This window comes from Trichinella spiralis (assembly GCF_000181795.1).
Source record: "Trichinella spiralis strain ISS 195 chromosome Unknown Scfld4, whole genome shotgun sequence".
Lineage (NCBI taxonomy): Eukaryota > Metazoa > Nematoda > Enoplea > Trichinellida > Trichinellidae > Trichinella > Trichinella spiralis.
In genome coordinates, this window is record NW_003526943.1 from 9943500 (window position 1) to 9955707 (window position 12208).

The following is a 12208-nucleotide window of genomic DNA, read 5'->3' on the forward strand; positions in this document are numbered from 1 at the left end:
CGTGCAAGGAGATGAAATACGTTTTGGTGACTGGTGGCGTGATCAGCGGCTTGGGAAAAGGGATAATATCGAGCAGTATAGGTGTGGTATTGCAAGCGCACGGTTTACGGGTTTCGGTGATCAAAATCGATCCATATTTGAATATCGACGCCGGCACGTTTTCACCATTCGAACATGGCGAAGTATTTGTACTGGACGACGGCGGTGAGGTCGACTTGGATCTTGGAAATTACGAACGCTTCCTGAATGTGAAACTGAATCGCGACAACAACATCACAACTGGCAAAATTTACATGGACGTTATTACCCGCGAGCGTGAAGGCCACTTCCTTGGCCGGACGGTTCAAGTGATTCCGCACATCACCGACGCCATCCAAGAATGGGTCGAACGTGTGGCTTGTCAACCGGTCGACGGAAGCGACATTGCTCCGGATATTTGCATAATCGAACTCGGCGGCACAATTGGCGATATCGAAAGCATGCCATTTGTGGAGGCGTTTCGGCAGTTTCAGTTCCGCGTGCGCCGGGACAATTTTCTCAGCGTGCACGTGAGCTTGTTGCCCGAGCCGTACAGTACTGGCGAGCAGAAGACCAAGCCCACCCAGCACAGCGTGCGAGAATTACGTGGACAGGGTCTGTATCCGGAAATTATCATCTGCCGCAGTCGTAGTGTGCTTCTTCCGACGACCAAACGCAAAATATCCAACTTCTGCCACGTGGACATTGACCAAGTGATATCGGTGCACGACGTGTCGAATCTGTACCGGGTGCCGTTGCTCATGGCCGAGCAGCGAGTGTTTGAATTCATGTTTCGTCGTCTTAATCTTCTTGCCTCGAATTACAACTCCAGTTCGTTGGAATATTGGAGAAAATTAGCCCAATTGCAAGACAGCGACCGACCGCCTGTTCGAATAGCGTTGGTTGGAAAATATGTGGAACTTCGAGATGCTTACGCGTCGGTATACAAAGCGCTTGAACACGCGGCGTTGGCGTGCAACCGTCGGCTCGAGGCGTCGATTGTCAATTCAGAAGGTTTAGAAGAGGTGACCAAGTTGAAAGATCCTGAATTGTACAACAATACGTTGCAGATGTTGGAAAATTGCGACGGCATTTTGGTTCCAGGCGGTTTTGGTGAACGAGGAATTGAAGGCAAAGTAGCCGCTTGTCGTTGGGCTCGGCAGAAGAAGGTTCCATTTTTGGGCATTTGCTTGGGCATGCAGTGCGCGGTTATTGAATTCGCCCGCAACGTTCTCGGCTTGAAAGACGCGAATTCGACTGAATTTTCACAAGATACTTCGGCTCCTGTTGTAATCGAGATGCCTGAACACAATACAGGCAAAATGGGTGGCACCATGCGACTTGGTCTGCGTACTACTGTTTTTCGAAAAGACTTGCATTCTGTAGTCAGACAACTGTACGGCAATGTACCATTTATCAGAGAACGTCACCGTCATCGTTACGAAGTCAATCCCAGCTATGTTAGCTTGTTTGAAAAGCAAGGCATGCTATTCACCGGCACTGACGACCAAAGAATGGAAATTTTTGAACTTCAGCATGAAAGTCCTTATTATATTGGGGTACAGTTTCACCCTGAATATTTATCCAGTCCTTTGAATCCGAGTCCATTATTTGTTGGGCTCATTTTGGCTTCTATCAATCAACTTCACACTACACTCAGCAGTTCGACTGTTCAGTTACCTTTGAAAGGTCTCTGGAACAATTGTCACTCCAGCAATGGTTCAACTGAACAATGCGCTTTACAAGCTTAACAGAAAAACGAACGACATTTAATTTTTTATGATTTTAAATTATTTCTTTAGAAGATGAACATTTACTTTTTATCAGATTTATAAATTTGTTTTGCAAAGTTATGCCGATGTGAGTTTTTGATATTTTTAGTGGTCTTTAAAAAATTGAATTATCAAAGTAAATTTGCATAAAAAACAGTTTTTTTTCAATGTTGGATATTTGGTTATGTTTGTAAAAGGCGCGCGTAATTATTGGTGAATGGAAAACGAGATGTTAAATTATTGCGCAACGTTGAAAAGTTCAGATTTTGATATTAGAATGTATTTTTTTGCAGCGAACAACACGCTAACGGAATTGCTGCTGTGAAGCGATAATTTTCAAATGAACAGTCAGAAACATATTACTTGCCCAAGATTCTTTGCATAAATTGTAAACAGAATATGAGACTCATTTAAATTTCTGCACCTCAGAAATGGGAGATTTATTTGCATATTCGAAATTGAATGCATTTCGTGCTCAGCAAGAATTTTCATTATCAATAAAAATTTGTTTAGCCCTTGATATAATTATTGTAAAAATTAGACTTGCATTCACATGAGGAATTTAGTGATTTTTTTCTGAAAATCAAACTCAAAGAAAATTTTACGTTAAAAATAAATTCAAAATAAATTCAAAATTCAGATGACTGCTTTTTGTGTATTCATTATGTAAATTGTAGAACTGAATATTTATTTATTAATTTAGAAAAAAAAACTTGTTGAATATAAACTATTGATATATAGCGATTAGTTTTATATTATTTATCAATGTTTTAAGTTTTTTGCATGAAGCGTAATTTTCTACAGATTTTTTGACAAACTGTTTTTGTTCTATTTCATTAAGCAATTTACGTTTATGCATATTTTGTTTCATATATTTGCATATATAACTCTAAGAATATTATACGTAAAAATGATTTCATCTTGCAATACTTTGACATTCTTTTTTTTACCAAACAACATGTATTATATAAAACAAAAAAAGCAAATATATCATCATCATCATACAAATAAAAGTAGTAAATTTTACAGTAAAACGTGTGCAATATGTAAAATAAGATTTGTCTGCAAAGAAAAATCACTCGGTTGATATGGTAATGTTGAAAATGGTATCGTTTAATTATGGAAAGTTTCTCATTGAAAAATGATGCAAACTTTTGTGGTAGATTCTGTTGGAAAAAAACGATAGTTTAAAGAAAAAAGATTTACTGACAAGAACAATAAGCAAAGTAATTGCCTTTTAATTAATTACTGTAATGTCGAATGAATGGCCATGATGAGCAAGCAGTAGAGCAGAATAGAACAGAATAAAATTATATCGAACATAATAAAGTAAAAGAACAAAAAATTCTACCTGATGATAATTATTATAGACTAATAATTAAAATTATTCAATGATGACAACTGACAACGACAACCGTGTATGTGTAGTGCATGTGTATGTTCGGTTTTTGGCGGTGCAGAATAGTTTTGTAACAGACGAGATGAATGAGAAACAATTGAAAAAATGCGATGCAAAACAATAAAATAGAACGTCAACAAAAACTATATGTTAAAATATGAAAATGAATAGGCATCAGATCAAATTTTAAAGTAGAAGAAGAAGAAGAAGAAGATTATTCAATATGATTGAATGAATCGATTTAACAAAATAATAATAAGAAACAATTAAATAATAACTTATAAAAAATGAGCATAAAAATCAGAAAAATGAAAAAATCCAAAAAAAATAGTGATTAACTACTGAATAAAATTGAATGTAAAGTTTCTGGTTATAACGTATGAACAACGACAGGATCTTTGTTAACGACATAGAATTGATTTTTTCGACCAAACAGACCCCAAAGAACAGCGACAATTTCGATGAAAACGTTGAATGGAATGACGCAAATTGCAGCCACGGTATAATACAACAGAACGAAAGGATGTCGGCAGTAGCGTGAAGCGAACGACTTCCACACGCCAAAGATGTACATGTACAAATTGACGGCACCAACAAATGCGACGCAAAAATCGAACAACGGTTGACTAGGCAAAGGCATGATGTAGGCAAAGAAAAAATTCATAAGGCTCAAAGGCATTGTCGCCCAGGCGTAGAACGACATTGCAAGGAATATTTTACAACGCCACGGCAATTCGGCACTGTGCACAACCAAGCAGATACCTTGCAGCCAACGTTTGCGCTGTTGCAAAAAGTCCCAAAATGTAAATGGAGATTTTTCAAGCATCTCGCCTTCGATGAATTCAAATTTGTAGCCGTCCCTGTAGGCGACCATACCGAAATAGCAATCTTCGGCAATGGAACCCCTCGAACCGTGGTCAAATGACACTTTCTTTTCCGCTCCAGCTTTCGTAACCACAAACGAACCCTTCCAACCGAACAACGGACGGTGAAAGCAGCGAAATTGAAAGCGCAATTTCCCTACAAAACAACACGATCATTTTTTTCAACGGATATCAATCAATAACATGACGCACAAAAATTAAACACCAACACAACCCAACGTTGTTCATTGTGGATGAAAAATCACATTTCATCTATCAAAAAAAAAACGAAATTTATGTTTCTTTTTTATTTTTTCTTGATACGAATTGTTCGAAATTTTTGAAAATTTATAAATTAGCAATCGATAACAATATAAAAAATGAAACGGAACCTATTCTTCAACTTTGTCAACATCAACTTTTACAATTGTAAAATGAAAGTCGTTTTTTTTTAATATGAGATGTATTTGTGAAGTAATTATTTCAAAAAAGTTCACCTTCTCATTAAAAGAAAGCAGGTAAGCTTCATCTACAGTATACATATAAACATAAATTTACACATTACTGTTTATTTCAGTAGAAATTTTCGGCAGTTTTTCATTTATTATTTCAGAATATTTTCACATCAATCCTGCAAAACAGATCTATCTCTTGGTATCTAGCATCAAAAATCATCAACCTTTAGCAACTGGCGACAAGCATGTGTAAAAAACAGTGCAACTGCTTTTATAATCTTGTGAAATTTCATAAAATACTATAAAATAAAACTAGACAAACAAAAAAAATTCATTCATTCATTAATTCTGTTTAATCGATTTGAAATGTCATTATAATGAAATTGTGGGAAATTTTGAAAACCGTTCCAAAAAAAGTGTCAAAAATCAGCACCTTTAATAGTTTCTTGCTTTGAAAAAAAAAGAAAGAAAACGATTGCAATGTTGTCGCATTAACAACAACACAGTGACATTAAAGTAGAATAGAATCAACGATTGGAAGTGAATGTTTGCTAATTTTCGATGCTTGATAACATTGCAAACGCTTGACAAGTTCCCATTAGCAGAAAGAGACAGGCCAAAGTAATGTTTACAAAAGGAGAATAAAGTATTGATGACAAACAGTTTATTTAAAATGATGAATTAAATTGAAAAATGAGAAGACCCTTAGACCAGACCAGCGTGCAAGAGAATGTTTAAATTATAAATTAAACAAAGAAAAAATCCAATTTTAGCCAACAAGAACCCACTTTGCTGCTTGTAATAGAAAACCGCACTATGAACTATAGCATTTTCTGACCACTTAGTTTTTCCAAAACAGGACTACTGAACCTTTCATACAATTTTATACCTATTTGAATAAAATAAGCTCTAACAAAAAAAATATATTCATCCATGTCAATAGGATTAGTTGAACAGTATGATTCATTCATTCATTCATTCATTCATTCATTTGTCACGACTGTATGTGATGTGATGCAAACTGCCTTTAGGGGATTGTTATTTTTTTTTGATCAAATTTGTACTGCGCTTGTTTAATACAAAAAATCAGTAGTCAGCTTACTTACCCATATCATCAGCGACACGAAATGAATCAGCCAACGTGGTAACCCAGTTGACAATTTTTCCATTGGCGTAAGTGATCAAGCCTTGTCCGAAAGGATGCTGGCCGTCGGAGCAAAAATTCAAAATGCCGCGTACTGAGTTTTCCGTGAGCAAAGTTTCTTCGTCCAGGTGAACAATCCAGTCGTCGTCACGCAGCATGTTCACCTCCTCTTCCCAGCAATATTGCAACGCCCTAGCTTTGAACAACGCCCCGGATTTGGTCCGATATCCGGCCGGAACGACCAATTCACGCACGCGGCAGTTGCGGTCCAAATTAAGCGGCTTGTCGGTGACCACTTCCACCACGAAATGCTCCAAGCCGACCCGCAAGCAAGTGTCGATATTTTTCGCAACATTCTGCACAATCAGCTTCCTGTAATCGCCCTTGGTGACCACACGGAAACAAATGAACGGGGCCAGCAGAGGCGAATTGTTCAAACGGACGTGATCCTTGAACGCGTTGAAAAGCACCAATCCGCAGACGTTGAATACACACTGAGGCAGGACAAGCAGACTGATGAAGCGCAGCAAATACAAGAAAACGCACAACGCGCATCCGTAACGAACCAACGGGTCGAACGTCAAGGATTGGTCGACAGCATCCTGACCAAGCCGAACAGCCCCGGTCAACAATTCAAAGCTGACCACGAACAACGTGAAACAGCCGACATGGGTGAGATGCTTGTTTCGGCTATTCCAGACCAAAGGACAACGATGACGGCCCATGTCTGGCAAGCAGCAAACAATTCAACAACACCGACAGCCGGCGTCGTTGCTCTTCCAATCGACCTCCAATCGACAATGCTCACCGTACCTCGCAATCATTCATTAGTCGTATACTAAAAGCAAAAGATATAAATATCCGATTGTAAAACTTCGACCAACATTTTCAACTGTTGTTTTATTAAAAATTTGCTTTCGCATTTTATTATTTTTTTTCTCTTTTACAATTTCTCTCTGCTCACCGCTGCATAGCAGGTCAACTACCCCGTTACGCAAAAATGGCAAATATTTGCTTTTGTCATCAGTCAACTTTGCAGTCGATTCATTGGTAAAGCATCTTTCTCACATTGAAAATTTGTAAAAAATTTTTCTTTCACTAGTTAACATGCAGAAAATTGCATGGAAATTGAGACGAAGAAATAGTAAAAGAAAAAAAGGAGAAAAGAGTCGAGAGGGAAGGAGAGAAAATACAGGGGTAGAGGGGTAGAGACAGACTGAGAAATGGGAAAAAAGAGAAAAATAGCAAGAAAGGGATCGTAAATAAACAGGTTGCAACCTGCGTTCTACCTTGTCCCGGAGGCAAATCATTTCACACGAAACTGGCCTACCGACTGGTTCCTATAATTGCTAACATGTTCGTTCATTGAAGCTTTTTGGAAATTTCACCCTTCAAGAATTTGATCATCGAATAAAACATTCAAATACAAATGACAACAATTTCAAATTGACATCCACAATCATCCAGCTCATGCAGTCAAAGCGTATAAAGAAGATATCTTATTTATGAACTGATTCATTTTATTGCTTGGCATTAAACTGACCACCAACGAACGATATCATTTCATCACCACGCAAGCATCACCGAGCAAGTATTTTTATTCAAACATGATCGATGTGCAAAAGCACAGATCAACAAAAAAAAGTTTTACACTTCTGAAAATAAATATTTCAAATCACCTCATCTCATCTCATCTTATAGCATGAGCATCTGCTCTTGAAGAGCCGATGAATTTCTTTCATTAAAATTCGTTTCTTACATGACAACAATCAATTTTAAGCAATAACAGACGGTCGTTTGCAACTGGTTTTTAAATGCAACTTGAACGTAAAAAAAGTTTAAAGATTAAGCAGCTGAACTACGCAACAGCTACATGCTTGTGATAAGCAATTTTTTTCGCTTACAAATGGTATATCATTCATTGATAACAATTTCTAACACATGTTCGTACATTTGATAAACAAAAAGTAAATAAATAAATAAATATATATATATACTCACTAGTAAAATGATAAAAGAAAAAGCATAAATTTAAATGATCCAGAAATGCCTGCTTATTGAAGAAGAAAAAGTTGAAAGAACTGACAACTGGCACATTCAAGCACAATTGTCAGCTTACAGTTACGAACTTCAACAAACGCAAAACACTAAACTGAAACCAATACTATACTTTTTTTGTTATTGTTCAAAAAGTCAATTTTGAATAAATTAATTAAGATCATTCTATTATTTGCTTTAATAATTATTATGACATTGATTTATTTGTTAAATAAACTGTCTAAGCAATGCCAAATCACTTAATACATGCAATGTTAACAAGAAGGCAAGTAAAATTATCTTCAAAAAAATTAAAGTGTAATTTTTTCTTTTTGTTTTGCATTTTTACAAATAAATTTTTTTATTAAAAAATACAAAGAAACAGTAAAGAAATAATAAAAAACAATAAAATTAAAAAAACTTGTTTACACTTTTATCTTGCAAATTTTACAATCAATCACCAACTTTACCCAGCATGTATAAGCTCAAGTAGTTTATGCAAAATTGGTGTTCAATTCTTGAATAGCTAATATAAATTATATTTCATTTAACTGTTCTTTTGGAAAGTCACAAAATTTTAATCATCTTCAATGCTTTTCTATTAAAATATGCAAAAATAGTGCTTATATTAAACTGGAATTTTCCAATTTATAAACTGCCATGCAACAGCTATTCTTGTTACATTTCACAAAATGCTAGCTAATCATTAGCAATAAAGGTTCTTTTTCAAACTGCATCATTCTAAATCGGTCCAAAATTCAAAATAAAAATTTAGCTTTTATTAAAGAAAAGAGTTTTAAAAATTATTTCTAAACATTCAAAACAGTTGACCTATAATTGACACCAAGAAGAGATACTTTTGAAGCTAATGTTGTGGAAAGAAATGCACAAACTTACCTGCCTATTGCTTACTTATTAGAATAAAAATTTCGACAATAATAACGAAATTAAACATTTTCATTACTTGCATTGTAATAAAATAGTCGAACGGTACAGAGCGTAAGGAAAAACGAAAAAACACTTCTTCTAGAGTAATTGATTACCGTATTGTTAATCATCCTGAAAATCTTCACAAATCTGGGTCAATGACAACTGACTGTGACCTGAGTCTATGATAAGTAATTCAGGGCAATAAGTTCGGCTTACTGCAGCAACCGCAAACTGATGCATATTGTGGCGAGCTAAAGCGGCTAGAAAAATGCGGCCGCTAATCCACGCTTGACCTCACCAAACGCTGATCAAACGACCTGAACAACATAAAAATTATATATCACTGCACCATACATCCATTCGTATATGAATATACTCATTTAATTAATTAATTGATTTTTTTTGTTTGATTATTATTTAAAACAAAACTGTTCTGATATATTCGACTGAAATAGAACAATGTACAGATTTAATTGAACAATTTTTTCATTTGAATTAAAAGTGTTAAATCATAATTAAGCGAGCATTTCATACGATATTTCTATATTTATTGAGAAATTGAAAACTGTGAAATTTTGATAAAAATCCAATCGAACATTTCAATAGTTGTCGAAATAAGAATGACGAAAGCTGATGATTGTTTAATGTGACTAATTCTGTCATTTCAAAATGGGCATTTGAAATTTAAACTTGAAAATAATAGTGGTAAAAATGATTCGCATCGATCGCGTGCCCACTTGACACATTGCAGCTTGTTGAGATGACGTCAAGACACTGTGAATTACACACACCTCAAAATATAACTTTTGAATAAAACAAAAAAACCAACTGATCTATACATGTATGTATGTGTATTTTTTGCACTTATATTATTTATGAAACGTCGACTGTCGAACATTAGACATTTGTATTAACAATATTGAATTTCAAAAAAATTCAACCAGCGGAAAAAGCAAAAATAAATTTCTGATCGATGTTTTAATTGATGAAAAATGGGCTTTCCAAGCCGGTGTTCAATAAATGAATAAAAACACATGGATCATGCTTTTTCAGGATTCATCATGAGAATACACGACAGCTGCAACTACTGAAAAAAGTCAAACAACTGTGAAAATATTTTAATAAATCATGCAAGTAGCAGTAAAGCAGAAAACTGTTCATTCATTTATCTATTCGTGCATGAAATGAAAAATGCACAAAAAAGAAAATTTCACTTTAAAAATACCTAATAAAATAATAATAATTGTACTTTATTAAATTTGTTCGTTGGCAAAGATATTTTCCGAGAAAAATTATATATTTTTTTTCTTTGAATAGCTTTATTACAACAAAATAGCTTCTGCAAATAATTTCTGAAACGAAATTTGCTTTGATTGTCATTTTTGCATTTTGTCGAGCTTGCCATTATTAAATAAATTGAGACAAGCAAAATAATGACACTTCGACGTTGTTAAGCAACGCTAATGGTAAATATTGAATATTAAAAAATGCTTTTCAAACGTTTATAAATAGTAACAGTAATCATTTTCATCTGTCATTGATATTTACAAGATGTGAAAATGCATGTTTTTTTCTAATTATAATATAAATAACAGTAACGGTTAATGCACATTGTAATAGCCATAATTGGAAATCAAACATTCAGCAAAGGTTGCAAGTTGTTGAAAAAGAGAATGATTCTCATAGGCTAACTTCAACTTTAGTTGGAAAGCAAACTGTTTTTCTCATAAGTATATAACATATATTATACGTGTGTGTCCAATTTCTTCCTACATTAAAGTAGAATAAAATACAACATGATTATACATTATTTAAAAAATTCATTTCGAATAAAAATATAATTTTCAATAAGAGTCACATTTTAATTTATTAAATTAGTATATGGATGATTTTCGAAATTAATTTTTTAAAGTTGATTAGTTAGTGCTGTTTAGTTTTAATTTTCAAAATTGCAGGTAATCGCAAGATATTCAATTGAAAGAGAAATAAAAGTTCTATTAAGTAAATGATTAGTCATATTTTACTTTTCAAATTTTAGAAAATGAGAAACAACGTACATCAGAAATTGCTCGTCTATTTTTCGAAGGGAAATTTGCCGCCATGCATGAAGCCGCCGCTTGTCTATTAAGATGATCAATTGAGCTTTTATCTGACCTGGCTGGGATCGATTTTGTTGCGTCGACTCGAGCTGATCAAGAACCTCGCAACGCTAAAAATTGCAACTTTACAAAATAGAGAAGCAACGGCTGACAAGTGCAATTAAATAAATTTGGCACACTGCCACTTGTGAAAAAGGATATCCGCAATTCAAAGCGGGACAACACGGCTCGACTGCCCAAAATAGAATAAAATTAATTCATCATGTTTTTTTTATTATTTTTTTAAAATAATACAACGAGAATCCTGAAATTGTAAAAGCAAAATGATGCATGTGAATCAGATCAAGTTTAACAGTCCAATTTTATTGCTTGTTCTGGCACGTTTCAGTTTTTTCTAGTTTTATTACACAAAAATATATAATAAAAATTTTGTAAAATTCATCCCTGCTACTACAACTGATAAAATCGGAACAGACAAAATTTCCATTGTACGTTTTGTTCATCAATGCAAAAATTGTTTAAGAAAATTCAAAGCATAATTTACGATATCCTCTAATAATTAATGAACTAAACAAAAAAAATCCAAGTATCCAATGAAATTTTTATATCACTATTTTATAATTATTATAAGTTGTGTAAAAGAGATGTTATCTATTATACAGTTTTGTGTTTGATTTATTGATGTGATGAATGTGCCAGACAGATAAATTACTAAACATCCCATCGGCTATTCTGATAAATAGCTACTTTCTCATTTTCCAAGATCTCATTCATCATTGAACATTTCACAACAAAAAAGCAAATACTACTTAGCATTGCATAAAAATAAACCACACATTGAACTGAACTGAACTGAATAATACGTCCATTTGCATTTCAGTTAAATAGCCGACGATATCTGGTGAAGTGTGTTGTAAAAACACTGAGTAGGTTGCAAAATCTGATTGCATTTTCACTGGGAAATTGCACTCATCGCGCCGTACTGTTGCAGAAGTTAATGAGGTATTTCACATTCGATACATCTGACATTTAATGTGCCTGATTACGTTTTTTTTTTTACATTAGTCTTCATAATTAACCATTTTTATCACTCCGACACATTTCTCCTTTCATGATGCTTGGAAACCACTTATGCACATGCTTCTTCCGTCGCAATCTTTATTATATTCTGAAATTTACCGACCAATATGATATAGCTAAATCTATTCTTTCGATCCTTTCATAATGCACATCATTTGCTTTCTTATATTCTCCATTCCATACCTTTAATATGCTCGTACTTTGCAATCAACTCAATTGTGTATCTTATCGGCTTTTTTCTGTTTTAAATATACACAAACACAAACCACACACTTTGTAGACTGATATTTGAATAACAAAGTTACTATGGTGTATCAAGTTTGGACTAATTCGCACCAATTAAATTGACAAGGGCTATATCTATTAATGTAAATTTTCGCAACTAACATCCATTTTTTTCCATCTTAAATA

General features: G+C 34.1%; 3 protein-coding genes across 3 annotated transcripts; 1 reads left to right on the top strand and 2 right to left on the bottom strand.

Moving 5' to 3' along the window:
• The first annotated feature begins 11 nt into the window (after positions 1-11).
• Positions 12-1769, top strand: Tsp_02357 (CTP synthase). Its single transcript, XM_003378222.1, has one exon. It carries the CDS (start codon positions 12-14, stop codon positions 1767-1769), a length of 1758 nt encoding a protein of 585 aa, XP_003378270.1.
• A 1790-nt stretch (positions 1770-3559) lies between these two features.
• Positions 3560-6376, bottom strand: Tsp_02356 (beta-1,4-mannosyltransferase bre-3). Its single transcript, XM_003378223.1, has 3 exons — positions 5614-6376; positions 4732-4806; positions 3560-4209 (listed from the first exon to the last, which is right to left on the bottom strand). Exons 1-3 carry the CDS (start codon positions 6374-6376, stop codon positions 3560-3562), a joined length of 1488 nt encoding a protein of 495 aa, XP_003378271.1.
• Positions 6377-8895: 2519 nt separating this feature from the next.
• Tsp_02355 (hypothetical protein) lies at positions 8896-11667 on the bottom strand. Its single transcript, XM_003378224.1, has 4 exons — positions 11581-11667; positions 10672-10827; positions 9309-9409; positions 8896-8935 (listed from the first exon to the last, which is right to left on the bottom strand). Exons 1-4 carry the CDS (start codon positions 11665-11667, stop codon positions 8896-8898), a joined length of 384 nt encoding a protein of 127 aa, XP_003378272.1.
• Between the last annotated feature and the right edge of the window lie 541 nt (positions 11668-12208).

Bases quoted from the DNA above. Each gene is read 5' to 3' on its own strand.
- Tsp_02357 (XM_003378222.1), top strand. From the start codon at position 12: ATGAAATACGTTTTGGTGACTGGTGGCGTGATCAGCGGCTTGGGAAAA.
- Tsp_02356 (XM_003378223.1), bottom strand. From the start codon at position 6,376: ATGGGCCGTCATCGTTGTCCTTTGGTCTGGAATAGCCGAAACAAGCAT. The intron at 4,807-5,613 runs GTAAGTAAGCTG...TTTATTTTATAG, and splicing joins TCGTGTCGCTGATGATATGG to TATTTTATGAAATTTCACAA. The intron at 4,210-4,731 runs GTTGATGATTTT...GTTGTTTTGTAG, and splicing joins CTTGTCGCCAGTTGCTAAAG to GGAAATTGCGCTTTCAATTT.
- Tsp_02355 (XM_003378224.1), bottom strand. From the start codon at position 11,667: ATGCAATCAGATTTTGCAACCTACTCAGTGTTTTTACAACACACTTCA. The intron at 10,828-11,580 runs GTATTATTCAGT...TGCAATTTTTAG, and splicing joins TAACTGAAATGCAAATGGAC to CGTTGCGAGGTTCTTGATCA. The intron at 8,936-9,308 runs GTTTAAATTTCA...TATGTTGTTCAG, and splicing joins TTTACCACTATTATTTTCAA to GTCGTTTGATCAGCGTTTGG.